At 43.2% G+C, this 12,542-nt stretch overlaps 1 protein-coding gene across 1 annotated transcript in view; it reads left to right on the forward strand.

Moving 5' to 3' along the window:
* The window catches only part of LOC120541314 (very long-chain acyl-CoA synthetase-like), a 48,326-nt gene extending 38,265 nt beyond the window's left edge, over positions 1–10,061 (forward strand). The window contains exons 9-10 of the mRNA XM_039772814.1: positions 7,126–7,256; positions 9,009–10,061. Of these exons, the coding sequence (XP_039628748.1) occupies positions 7,126–7,256; positions 9,009–9,185 (308 nt within the window). The 3' untranslated portion in view covers positions 9,186–10,061. The remainder of the gene's footprint in view (positions 1–7,125; positions 7,257–9,008) is intronic.
* Positions 10,062–12,542: the final 2,481 nt, after the last annotated feature.

The following is a 12,542-nucleotide window of genomic DNA, read 5'->3' on the forward strand; positions in this document are numbered from 1 at the left end:
TTCTGCGTCTCGTCCCGTTGGGTGGAATCCCACAACAGTTTAGAAACTCACTCACACCAGCCATGATTCTTTTTAAAGGTAAAGTGCAGGTTAATTTGTTTTATGTATTTTTACTTTACATTTTGTATTACAGTGATCCCTCTCTATATCGCGCTTCGACTTTCGTGGCTTCACTCCATCGCGGATTTTAAATGTAAGCATATCTAAATATATATCACGGATTTTTCGCTGGTTCGCGGATTTCTGCGGACAATGGGTCTTTTAATTTATGGTACATGCTTCCTCAGTTTGTTTGCCCAGTTGATTTCATACAAGGGACGCTATTGGCGGATGGCTTAGAAGCTACCCAATCGGAGCATGTAGTACGTATTAACTAAAACTCCTCAATGATATACGATATGCTTCCCGCGCGGTGCTTGATTGCTTGCTTTTCTATGTCTCACTCTCTCTGCCTGACGAAGGGGGTGTGAGCAGAGGGGCTGTTTGCCTAGAGGATACGGACGCTTCCATCCATCCATCCATCCATCCTCTTCCGCTTATCCGAGGTCGGGTCGCGGGGGCAGCAGCTTAAGCAGAGAGGCCCAGACTTCCCTCTCCCCGGCCACTTCTTCCAGCTCTTCCGGGAGAATCCCAAAGCTTCCCAGGCCAGCCGGGAGACATAGTCCCTCCAGCGTGTCCTGGGTCTTCCCCGGGGCCTCCTCCCGGTTGGACGTGCCCGGAACACCTCACCAGGGAGGCGTCCAGGAGGCATCCTGATCAGATGCCCGAGCCACCTCATCTGACTCCTCTCGATGCGGAGGAGCAGCGGCTCTACTCTGAGCCCCTCCCGGATGACTGAGCTTCTCACCCTATCTTTAAGGGAAAGCCCAGACACCCTGCGGAGGAAACTCATTTCAGCCGCTTGTATTCGCGATCTCGTTCTTTCGGTCACTACCCATAGCTCATGACCATAGGTGAGGGTAGGAGCGTAGATCGACTGGTAAATTGAGAGCTTTGCCTTACGGCTCAGCTCCTTTTTCACCACGACAGACCGATGCAGAGCCCGCATCACTGCGGATGCCGCACCGATCCGCCTGTCGATCTCACGCCCATTCTTCCCTCACTCATGAACAAGACCCCAAGATACTTGAACTCCTCCACTTGGGGCAGGATCTCTCCCCCAACCCTGAGAGGGCACTCCACCCTTTTCCGGCTGAGGACCATGCTCGGATTTGGAGGTGCTGATTCTCACCCCAGCCGCTTCACACTCAGCTGCGAACCGATCCAGAGAGAGCTGAAGATCACGGCCTGATGAAGCAAACAGGACAACATCATCTGCAAAAGCAGTGACCCAATCCTGAGTCCACCAAACCGACCCCTTCAACACCCTGGTTGCGCTTAGAAATTCTGTCCATAAAAGTTATGAACAGAATCGGTGACAAAGGGCAGCCCTGGCGGAGTCCAACTCTCACTGGAAACGGGCTCGACTTACTGCCGGCAATGCGGACCAAGCTCTGACACCGGTTGTACAGAGACCGAACAGCTCTTATCAGGGGTCCGTACCCCATACTCCCGAGCACCCCCACAGGATTCCCGAGGGACACGGTCGAATGCCTTTCCAAGTCCACAAAACACATGTAGACCGGTCGGGCAAACTCCCATGCACCCTCCAGGACTCTGCTAAGGGTGAAGAGCTGGTCCACTGTTCCGCGACCAGGACGAAAACCACACTGTTCCTCCTGAATCCGAGGTTCGACTATCCGACGGACCCTCCTCTCCAGAACCCCGAATAGACTTTTCCAGGGAGGCTGAGGAGTGTGATCCCTCTATAGTTGGAACACACCCTCCGTCCCCTTTTAAAGAGGGGACCACCACCCCGGTCTGCCAATCCAGAGGCACTGTCCCGATGTCCATGCGATGTTGCAGAGACGTGTCAACCAAGACAGTCCTACAACATCCAGAGCCTTAAGGAACTCCGGGCGATCTCATCCACCCCGGGCCCTGCCACCAAGGAGTTTTTGACCACCTCGGTGACTTCAGTCCCAGAGATGGGAGAGCCCACCTCAGAGTCCCCAGGCTCTGCTTCCTCATTGGAAGGCATGTTAGTGGGATTGAGGAGGTCTTCGAAGTACTCCTCCCACCGACCCATAACGTCCTGAAGTCGAGGTCAGCAGCGCACCATCCCCACCATATACGGTGTTGACACTGCACTGCTTCCCCCTCCTGAGACGCCGGACGGTGGACCAGAATCTCCTGAAGCCGTCCAAAGTCGCTCTCCATGGCCTCTCAAACTCCTCCCATGCCCGAGTTTTTGCCTCAGCAACAACCAAGCCGCGTCCGCTTGGCCTGCCGGTACCTATCAGCTGCCTCCAGAGACCCACAGGACAAAAAAGTCCTATAGGACTCCTTCTTCAGCTTGACGGCATCCCTCACCGCGGTGTCCACCAACGGGTTCGGGATTGCCGCCACGACAGGCACCGACCACCTTGCGGCCACAGCTCCGTCAGCCGCCTCAACAATAGAGGCACGGAACATGGCCCATTCGACTCAATGTCCCCACCTCCCTCGGGGCGGGTTGAAGTTCTGCCGGAGGTGGGAGTTGAAGCTACTTCTGACAGGGGACTCTGCCAGCCGCTCCCAGCAGACCCTCACAACACGCTTGGGCCTACCAGGTCTGACCGCATCTTCCCCACCATCGGCCAACTCACCACCAGGTGGTGATCAGTTGACAGCTCCGCCCCTCTCTTCACCCAAGTGTCCAAGACATATGGCGCAAGTCCGGCGACACGACCACAAAGTCGATCATCGACCTGAGGCCTAGGGTGTCCTGGTGCCAAGTGCACATATGAACACCCTTATGCTTGAACATGGTGTTCGTTATGGACAATCCATGACGAGCACAGAAGTCCAATAACAAAACACCGCCGGGTTCAGATCGGGGCCATTCCTCCCAATCACGCCTTCCAGGTCTCACTGTCATTGCCCACGGAGCATTGAAGTCTCCCAGCAAAACGAGGGAATCCCAGAAGGTATGCCCTCTAGCAACCCTCCAGAGACTCCAAAAGGGTGGATACTCCAAACTGCTGTTCGGCGCATATGCACAAACAACAGTCAGGACCCTTCCCCCCCTAGGCGGAGGGAGGCCACCCTCTCGCCCACCGGGGTAAACCCCAATGCACAGGCTCCAAGTCGGGGGGCAATAAGTATGCCCACACCTGCTCGGCCTCTCACCGGGGGCAACTCCAGAGTGGTAGAGAGTCCAGCCCCTCTCAAGAGATTGGTTCCAGAGTCCAAGCTGTGCGTCGAGGTGAGTCCGACTATATCTAGCCGAACCTCTCGACCTCGCGCACTAGCTCAGGCTCCTTCCCTTCAGAGAGGTGACATTCCACGCCCCAAGAGCCAGTTTCTGTAGCCGAGGATCAGACCGCCAAGGTCCCGCCTCGCCACCACCCAACTCACACTGCACCCAACCTCCTTGGCCCCTCCCATAGGTGGTGAGCCCATGGGGAGGAGGACCCATGTTACCTCTTCAGGCTGTGCCCGGCCACCAGGCGCTCGCCATCGAGCCCCACCTCCAGGCCTGGCTCCAGAGGGGCCCGTGACCCGCGTCCGGGCAAGGGAAAACGTTGTCCAAAGTTTTTGCTCTTCATTGGAGGTTTGTTGAACCGCTCTTTGTCTCATCCCTCACCTAGGACCAGTTTGCCTTGGGTGGCCCTACCAGGGGCATAAAGCCCCGGACAACATAGCTCCTAGGATCATTGGGACACGCAAACCCTCCACCACGATAAGGTGACGGTTCAAGGAGGAGAGATACGGACGCTTCTATAAAAAAAATGCCACTTTATCGCGGTGCTTCGGCATACTTAAAAGCACAAAAGCATGTATTGATTTTTTGATTGTTTGCTTTTCTTAGCGACAGCTCTCTCTCTCTGAAATTCTCTGCTCCTGACGTGTGCACTCCTTTGAAGAGAAGATATGTTTGCATTCTTTTAATTGTGAGAAAGAACTGTCATCTCTGTCTTGTCATGGAGCACAGTATAAACTTTTGACTAAAGGGTGTTATTTCATGCCTAGAGGGCTCTAATAATGTTAACAGTGTGGGAGAGTTTATAAGGGCTTAAAAATATATAAAAATAACCATACAAACATATGGTTTCTACTTCGCGGATTTTCATCTATTGCGGGGGGTTCTGGAACGCAACCCCCGCGATCGAGGAGGGATAACTGTAATCATTTTTATATGGATAGTTTTGGGTTGTGGAATGAATCATCCGAGTTTCCATTATTTCTTATGGGGAAATTCACTTTGATATACGAGTGCTTTGGACTGCGAGCATGTTTCCGGAACGAATTATGCTCGCAAACCGAGGTTCCACTATAATTTAAAAGGCAGCAATAAATAAATTAAAAAAGGACAGCAAAAACCCCAACATCTATTAAATTAAAAAATAATTTATACAAAACTCAGGTTGAAAATTTACACATTAGAACAATTAATAAAAGTAAATGGATACTGGAGATGTGGATTCAAAAGAGGCTCATGGATCAGTTTGCAACTACTGGAAATCATGCAACTCTCCATTGCCAATGGTACTGTAGCCCTCTTGGATGAGGCTTCCATGCTGGGCTGTAGCTGGAGACGAACTCTCAGAATTTGAGAGGCCTTCCTGATTTCATATTACAAATACCTCTCTTTCAGCTTTAGCAGTCTAACATTCCAGCCAGACACCCGGTAACTGTGTCCAGCAACATTCAATCTCAACAAGAAAAGCAGTCCCTATAAGCAGCCTACCTTCTCCGATAAAGTTCTACAAGGGTGTACATCAGAATATGGTGATCTCTATGAATATTTGTTGCTTACTACAAAATAAAAAAAAATAATTAAACAAACAAAAAAATAGAGACATAAAACAATAAGAAGGTATGAAAGGTTTAATGTTCCTGAAAAGTATGAATTCTACAGCAATAGTGAATTCACTTATATAGTCTGTAGTCCTTTGGTCAAAGTTTGAAATTAAAGAATTATCCTGTATGTTAGCTTTTAAAAAAGGAAAACAAAAAGTAATTGTTTAATTATACATTTATTATGCTCTGCTATATCACAGACTGTATAAATGCCCTGAAATTCTAGCAAGGAAAGGGACAGCATATAATACCTCATTATCTCAGTAAATTAGTAGATGTGCTGTCATCAGCAATTCGTCTCTTGTCTGACTTGACTTTGTTTTACAATATCTGTGACCAGCCTAAAGTGGTCACTGCCAGGTCTCCAAATAAGACAGCTGATTCAACAGGTTTTCAAAGCAACTGTCTTGCAGCTGGTCAGTGCATCAGATGCCAAAGACAAGTTGTACTAGAGGAGATTATTCAGCTGATAGGGACAATCAATTTACAATAAAAACATATTTGGAAGTGTTAGAACTCCAAAATATTTTTTAGATGTTTTGTTACATTTTTGTTTCTTCATCATTATTTAAATAAAGTATATTAAATATGTATTATTTAATCTTTTGGCATATATTTAGTAAAAGAACGATTTCAGTTTGTAGACCAAAAGCTGTCTTCCACATCATTTTTTGCCAGGGGACACATTCACATACATAAATAAGTGAAATAAATTTGGCATATTATTTGAAGTGGATATTGTAAATAGTTTTATTTGCATTTAGACGTAAATATCTGATTTATTCAATCTATATCTAAATTCTCAAGTCTTTAAAAAAAAAAACACAGGAATCATACATACAGTATATGGGAGACAGATTGTAATTGTTGAGTGTGGGCCTTCCTCCAATCAGGTTTCCATCTCTTAATATGAGAGACTCATTTATTCAAGAAAATATAATTCATACAATGTCATAGAATAGACTCTCTCTCTCTCTCAATTCTTTTTAAGAGGGAGAAACAGGTTCACAGGTGAGAGTTCCTGTCCTCAGCAATCCACAGCCATGTCTTTACTAGTCTATCTTAGAAAAATACACTATTCAAGCAGTTTATGACAGTTATTCTCCTTTTGCCTGTAGAATGTTAACTGCTGCTCCATTTTTATAGGCTTACATTCTCTAGTGCTAGAGTGACCTGAGCTGAAGAAATGGTAGTGATCATCTTCAGTTGGGCATTCAACAAGGCATTCTCTTCACCTTCCCTAGGTGTGATTTCCTTTGGTGGCTTCTGGACTTCATCACACTTTGACCGTAAGGATGGAGTGGACTGTGCTGTGTGGCCATGTACTCGGGACAAAACATTCATGTTTATAAACACGTTGAAGACCAGAAAAGGCAGGGCAATCCTAGGGTTGGTTTCATTTTTTTAGGTGATCCAGTTTACGCTGATAACGGATCATGCCAAACTAAACTAACAACCCAGCAGGAGATAACCACCAGGTGCCATCACTTATTTCAGGCCTCACTTTATCATGGTGGAAGTACTGTTATCAAAAGGGTGTTAGCTTATGGTATATCACTGGAAGGTCAGAATATATATATTCAAGGGTGAGGGTTGATTTGTTTTAAGTCCTATTTTTGTAAAATTGATCTATTTGTATGGAATGTTGTGCAATTTCAATAAAATGTTATAAAAAAATATATATATCCATATCTCTCATGGAGTAATTCAACAGAGCTTTTAATTATATTAGAACACTTAGCAAATACATATCCAGTACAACATTAGATTTAATAAAATTACAGGAGAGAGACTCTAAAGATGGGTATTTGTTAAAGGGGTAGGAGGCACTACATTCCACACATATGTGAAAAACAGAAGCACCCCAGCTCCTGGGGAAGGACGTCTTCTATTAGAGACACAAGCAATTACTAAGACTCTTTATCACTATGAGATGTGAGATTTGTGTGTTAATGTAGCTAATCCTGCATGCTTCTGAATTACGTTTTCTTTGCAACTAAAGCATCCCCAGCTCTGCTAATCTTCTGCGTTGCTCTGGATGTTAAAAGAAAAGGCAAATACACAAAAGACTCCTTTCCAACTCAATTAAGTCTTGTGTTTGGGAAGTTCACCAAATGCAAGCAAAACAAAATATGTCAGATACATTTGACAACCCATATATGCAGACAACAAACAAGATTCCATATGTTACTATGTCTATAGAGGGATCTCTCTCTAATTTTCATGATGTTTATTCCCCAGGTAATGAAGGAAGAATAGGAATGGCCGCGGTTAAATTAAAAGAAGGTAAAGAATTTGAAAGCAACAAGGTGTGCAAACATGTCATGAGCCACTTGCCAGGTTATGCAAGACCACGATTTCTTCGGATTCAGGTAACCCTTACTAAATCATTCCTGATATTTATATTTTGTTATTTTTGCAGTCTGTGTGCATGTTTTTTTGTCTAAAAAGACAGCATTTTTGTCCATCGACCCTTTTTGGCAATGCTCTCCGTATGAAGGCTGCTAGCATTTCTTCATATGTATGTATGTATGTATGTATGTAATAAGCTTATATAATCTATTTGTTTATATAGCATTATAAAGTTCTAACTCCCCTGTTATAGCCTACAATCGATATAAAGAATGTCTAAACTGAAAACTAGCATATTAAGCAATACCATATTTTGCATTTGGGTAATGTTGTGAATGAAGCATTGTAAACCATAATAATAGAAAGTTGGATTAAACAAATAGCAATTGTACATTGTCATGTTATCATTGAAAATACTGTTTAAATATTCATGGCTAGAGTTGGAAAAAATATGTAACCCTTGTTGCATTTCCCCAATTTCTTTTGTGATGTGGATTACACAGATGTCCCGCTATTCTTTTTTTTAGAATTTTCTAATACAACTTAGAATTTATTGTTCCCTTAATGATTGAAGGTCATACAGGCCCAGAGACAGCAAAATAACTCCATACCGTGATGCTTCCTGTACATGAATGATGAGATTTTGGTGCTGATATGCAATGTTTTATCCAAACAGAACGCTCTGTACTTGTAATAATGAATTTATGATGAATGGTGTATACATACATACACACACAGTCAATTCTGAATATCTGGATGATGGTATAATCTTGGAAAAACCTACAGATATAGAAAACACAGATGGATTCTATGGGAAGAATAGGGTTAGGTTCCAGCAGAATGCCAGCCTGGGGAGAAGACTGACAGGGTCAATAATGATCCCTCCACAGGTTCAACTACATAAATCTTATTATGACTTTTACCTCCTCTATAGTTCCTTTCGATTGTCTTCTAGGCGCTCAATTAGTGGCCATGAGCAATTGCAGTAAGGCTCCTCAGAGAACTTCACTAAATTATCCAAGTGGTATTAACAACAGGGAGTGTATATAAAGGGTGAGGAGTTGATTAGAACCAGCTTATTACCCACAATTAATGGGAATTCTTTATTTGCGTGAACAATTGCAAGCCCCAGTCTTCATCACGAATGGGATTCAACAGTTTATCTGCACGGGTTGACACATGTTTATCCCGCGAACGTTGGATATCGACGGGCATCACAGACTTGTTATTGCTTAATCTCATGTGCCACTCATCCACAATAGGCCTCCTATAACTTTCTTTTTCCTGCTGGACATGTCCACGAATACCATTGTCCATCCCTGCCCTATCCTGCAGCACCCAGAGAGAACCTTATCCATGAAGAGAAGCTAAAGTTAATGTGCAATATTCACTCTCCATGTCAAAAATGGCATGCAGATTTAGAGTGACAGATATCTATGTTAATATTCATACACTGATAATCCTGTGAGTAGATTGTCTGCTTAATCGTGTTTAGCCCTTTTGCAATTTAATAATTTTAACAAGGTTTACTTATATAGTCTTTGATTAAAAATAAAAATTCGTCATAGACACACGCACACACACACACAAATAATTACTATCAGGTGAAAATTATAATATGAAGGATTTCACGGTCACCCAATTACTAAAATCCGGATTTTTTGGCTGGAGTTTTTTTTTTTTTTAAGTGAACACTTTCTGCTTTTTTTGGAAAGTACTCATGTTTGTTAATGCATTTTTAAATTAATTTTACTATCCATCTTTCCATTTAGAATTCCTTGGAGATAACCGGAACATTCAAACAGATGAAATGCAAACTGGTCCAAGAAGGTTTTAACCCAGCCACAATACAAGATCCCCTATACTTCCTGGATGAATCCACAGAGAATTACGTTCCAATCACACAGGACATCTATAATTCCATCCTTTCAAAGGAAATGAAACTCTGAGGAAAATGGAGATAAACATAGACGTTACATTATCAGGGAGACCAGGGGTTCTCCCTGCATGGAGTTTGCATGTTCTCCCCATGTCTGTGTGGGTTTCCACCCACAGTCCAAAGACATGCAGATTAGGTGGATTGGTGATGCTAAATTGGCCCCTTATATGTGCGGGTTTGCCCTGCAATGGACTGGCACCCTGTCCAGGAATGCTTTACATGCCTTACATGCAGTGCTTGCAGGGATAAGCTCAGGCCTTCCTGCGACCCCAATTTGGATATGCAGATATAGATAATGGATGGGTGAATGGATAATGTAACGTCTTTGCTTGGGTTTGGTTAAACCAGCCATTTAAAGTGACAAAAACATAAGGTTGCAAGCATTAATGGTTAAATGTTGTGCTATATCTGAGCACATTTGGGACGGATTCTTTTGATTAAAGAATGTATTTTTCAATAAACTTTGATTTTTTTTTTTTTTTGTTAAATGTCTCTTAAATACTGCCAGGCCCTACAATATGCTAGTTTCCTGTCCAGCTGTAATTCCTGCCTTGCACCCAGTGCTGCTAGAATCAATGTCAGCACCCTAGCAGTTATGCATTGAATTAAACAATTTTGAAAATGTTAGGTTATGTTTAATGAAGAAAAGAAATATTTGATATCAACATGAATATATCTGTGATACTGGTGAACACAACACTCACAAAATAATAAAGCTAATAGAAGTACAATTAGTAAAGAGCTGGCACAAAATGTACACCTAAAAATTAGTTCAGAAATTATGGAAAGAAGGGAAAAAAAGGTGTTATGGGGCTGCTGCTCAGTACCCCCCTAATGAATAGGATATGAATTATGGTTAATAAAGTTGTCTACTAAAGAAAGGATGAGCAACAGCTTCTTATTTTTCCGGGTATTTCAAGTACATTCTACTCATGTGACGTGAGTGAGTCTGCTGCCTGCACTTTGCCATAAACATACCAGTTATGGAGTAATGCTGAAAGGGCACTCGAGACAGACAGAGCTGAATAACAGTGGGTTTCACGGTTTTGCCAAGAAGAGTGTCCAAGCCCAGAATTTATTTTCTAACAACTGCAAAAATATCTCTTACAAATTACCGATATTTATTTATAGCCCAGATAAATGGGAAAGGTTGGCATCAGGAAATGCATCCAGCCATAAAAATCTCATTGAAATTTCTGTTGGACAAGTTAAAATAAATAAATAGCAACACCAAATAAAACTGGGAATAGCTATGAAAGAAGAAGTTATTTAGATTTCCTCCCTTGCCCCATATGCTTGTATAATTTAAAGTAAATAATTTATATATATACACATATACATATATAATATACACATATACATATATATATATATATATACACACACATATACAGAAACAAAAACACCACACAACGTCATTCCCAATCCAAGGCAGGATTGCAGGGTCGTGGCGCCTATTAAAACATCCATCCATCCATTTTCCAACCTGCTGAATCCGAACACAGGGTCACGGGGTTCTGCTGGAGCCAATCCCAGCCAACACAGGGCACAAGGCAGGAACCAATCCTGGGCAGGGTGCCAACCCACCGCAGGACACACACACAAACACACCCACACACCAAGCACAGAATAGAATCGCCAATCCACCTAACCTGCATGTCTTTGGACTGTGGGAGGAAACGAAGCGCCCGGAGGAAACCCACACAGACACGGGGAGAACATGCACACTCCATGCAGGGAGGACCCGGGAAGTGAACCTGGGTCTCCTAACTGCCAGGCAGCAGCACTACCACCGTGCCGCCCCTATTAAACAGCAATTAATAAATAATTAAAAATTAAGGCACAATGCCTTAGAAAGTCACGAATAGGATTTCCCCATTATTTTAAATGCAGGATCTAGAATACGTAAATTGTATGCCTGGACAATGCAATGCAAATTTACACTTTGGGGTGAAACAGCAAATTTACCATTACAGTACATTTTTTAAATTTAGTTCTACTCTCACCCCCCAAAGTGTTATAGGTGTCCATCTATTTTCTGATATCACATATCCCACCCTACCCCCCGATGTTAATTTCCTTTGTCTCATGGCCTCTTAAAAAGTATGCTATGTTTTATCATGTAAATGTATTCACAGAAGGCACTTTGACCTCTAAAGTTTTTTACATTGTTGGACAATACTGCAAATGCCTAAATTATTAGACTCGATTTACATGCATGCCCTACAATACTTACAGTACCCCATGTAACACTCACTCTTCAATCCTTCTCATCTCAGACAGTGGTCAAGGGCTTGTCACTGCCCCAGGACACGTCCCCTGAAAGGGCTACACTTTAGAATACCTTAGCAATGGCCAAGAGCCACACTCCTCTCAGGATTCCATCCAGATAGCTACCTTTGAAAGGGCTCCACAAACAATTAAACAGAAGCTCAAGTTTGCAAATAACTACCCCTGAAAGAACTATTATATTAACACTCATTATGTCATTTCTAAAACGTCAGTAAACAACAAGAGAGCTTCAGCTCAGGCTTTATTTCAGTCATAGCTTATGTTTATTTGTAGACAAACCAGACATAAAAAGTGAAATATAAAAAAATGCAACCTTAAAGATTCAAATCTTCAAATCAGGGTCACACAGCAAGCTTTGGAAACAGCACAATGTGCACTGTGAAAGGCACTATATAAAATATGCTGATAAAGGTACATTTTTTATGTGAAATTAACATTTCCATTCTTTTTCTTTTATAAAATAAATAATTGATTTAAAATTGATTGACAGTTTACTAAAGGCATTGCTTATGGAGGTTGTTTTTGCACCAACAAGGTTCTACACCCAATCACTATTAGGGAGTGGAGGTGGTGCACCGCAACAAGTACTTGGGGGACCTCATCAGTGACAGGCTGGACTGGTCTAGTTACACAGATGAGCTGTAAAAGAAAGGGCAGAGTGGGCTCTTCTTCTTTAGCAGACTATGCTTCTCTAATGTGGGAAGTGACATCTTCTCTAACCCTGTGGTGGCCAGTGTGGTGTGCTGGGCTGGTAAAGTCCCTTGAAGAGAGGCCCACCGAGTTGATAAAAAGTACAGGCTCAGTTACGGGACACCTTGGAGGTCGTAGGCAAGGAGAGAATGAAAATAAAACTGAGTGCCATTATGAACAACTCTTCACATCCTCTCTCTGACAAACCAACACTGAGGACTTTCAGCCTACAAACCATTCAGCAGAAGTGGGTCAGGAAACACAACTGGGGGTCCTTTATACCAACAACAATATGCCTGTAAAGCACCTCACTGGGACCAGGACTGGTGCTGGAAATACTTTTATCTTTAGCCAAGGCAAAAGTTTATTTTATAGTAGTTCTGGA

This window comes from Polypterus senegalus, chromosome 12, assembly GCF_016835505.1.
Source record: "Polypterus senegalus isolate Bchr_013 chromosome 12, ASM1683550v1, whole genome shotgun sequence".
Classification (NCBI taxonomy): domain Eukaryota; kingdom Metazoa; phylum Chordata; class Cladistia; order Polypteriformes; family Polypteridae; genus Polypterus; species Polypterus senegalus.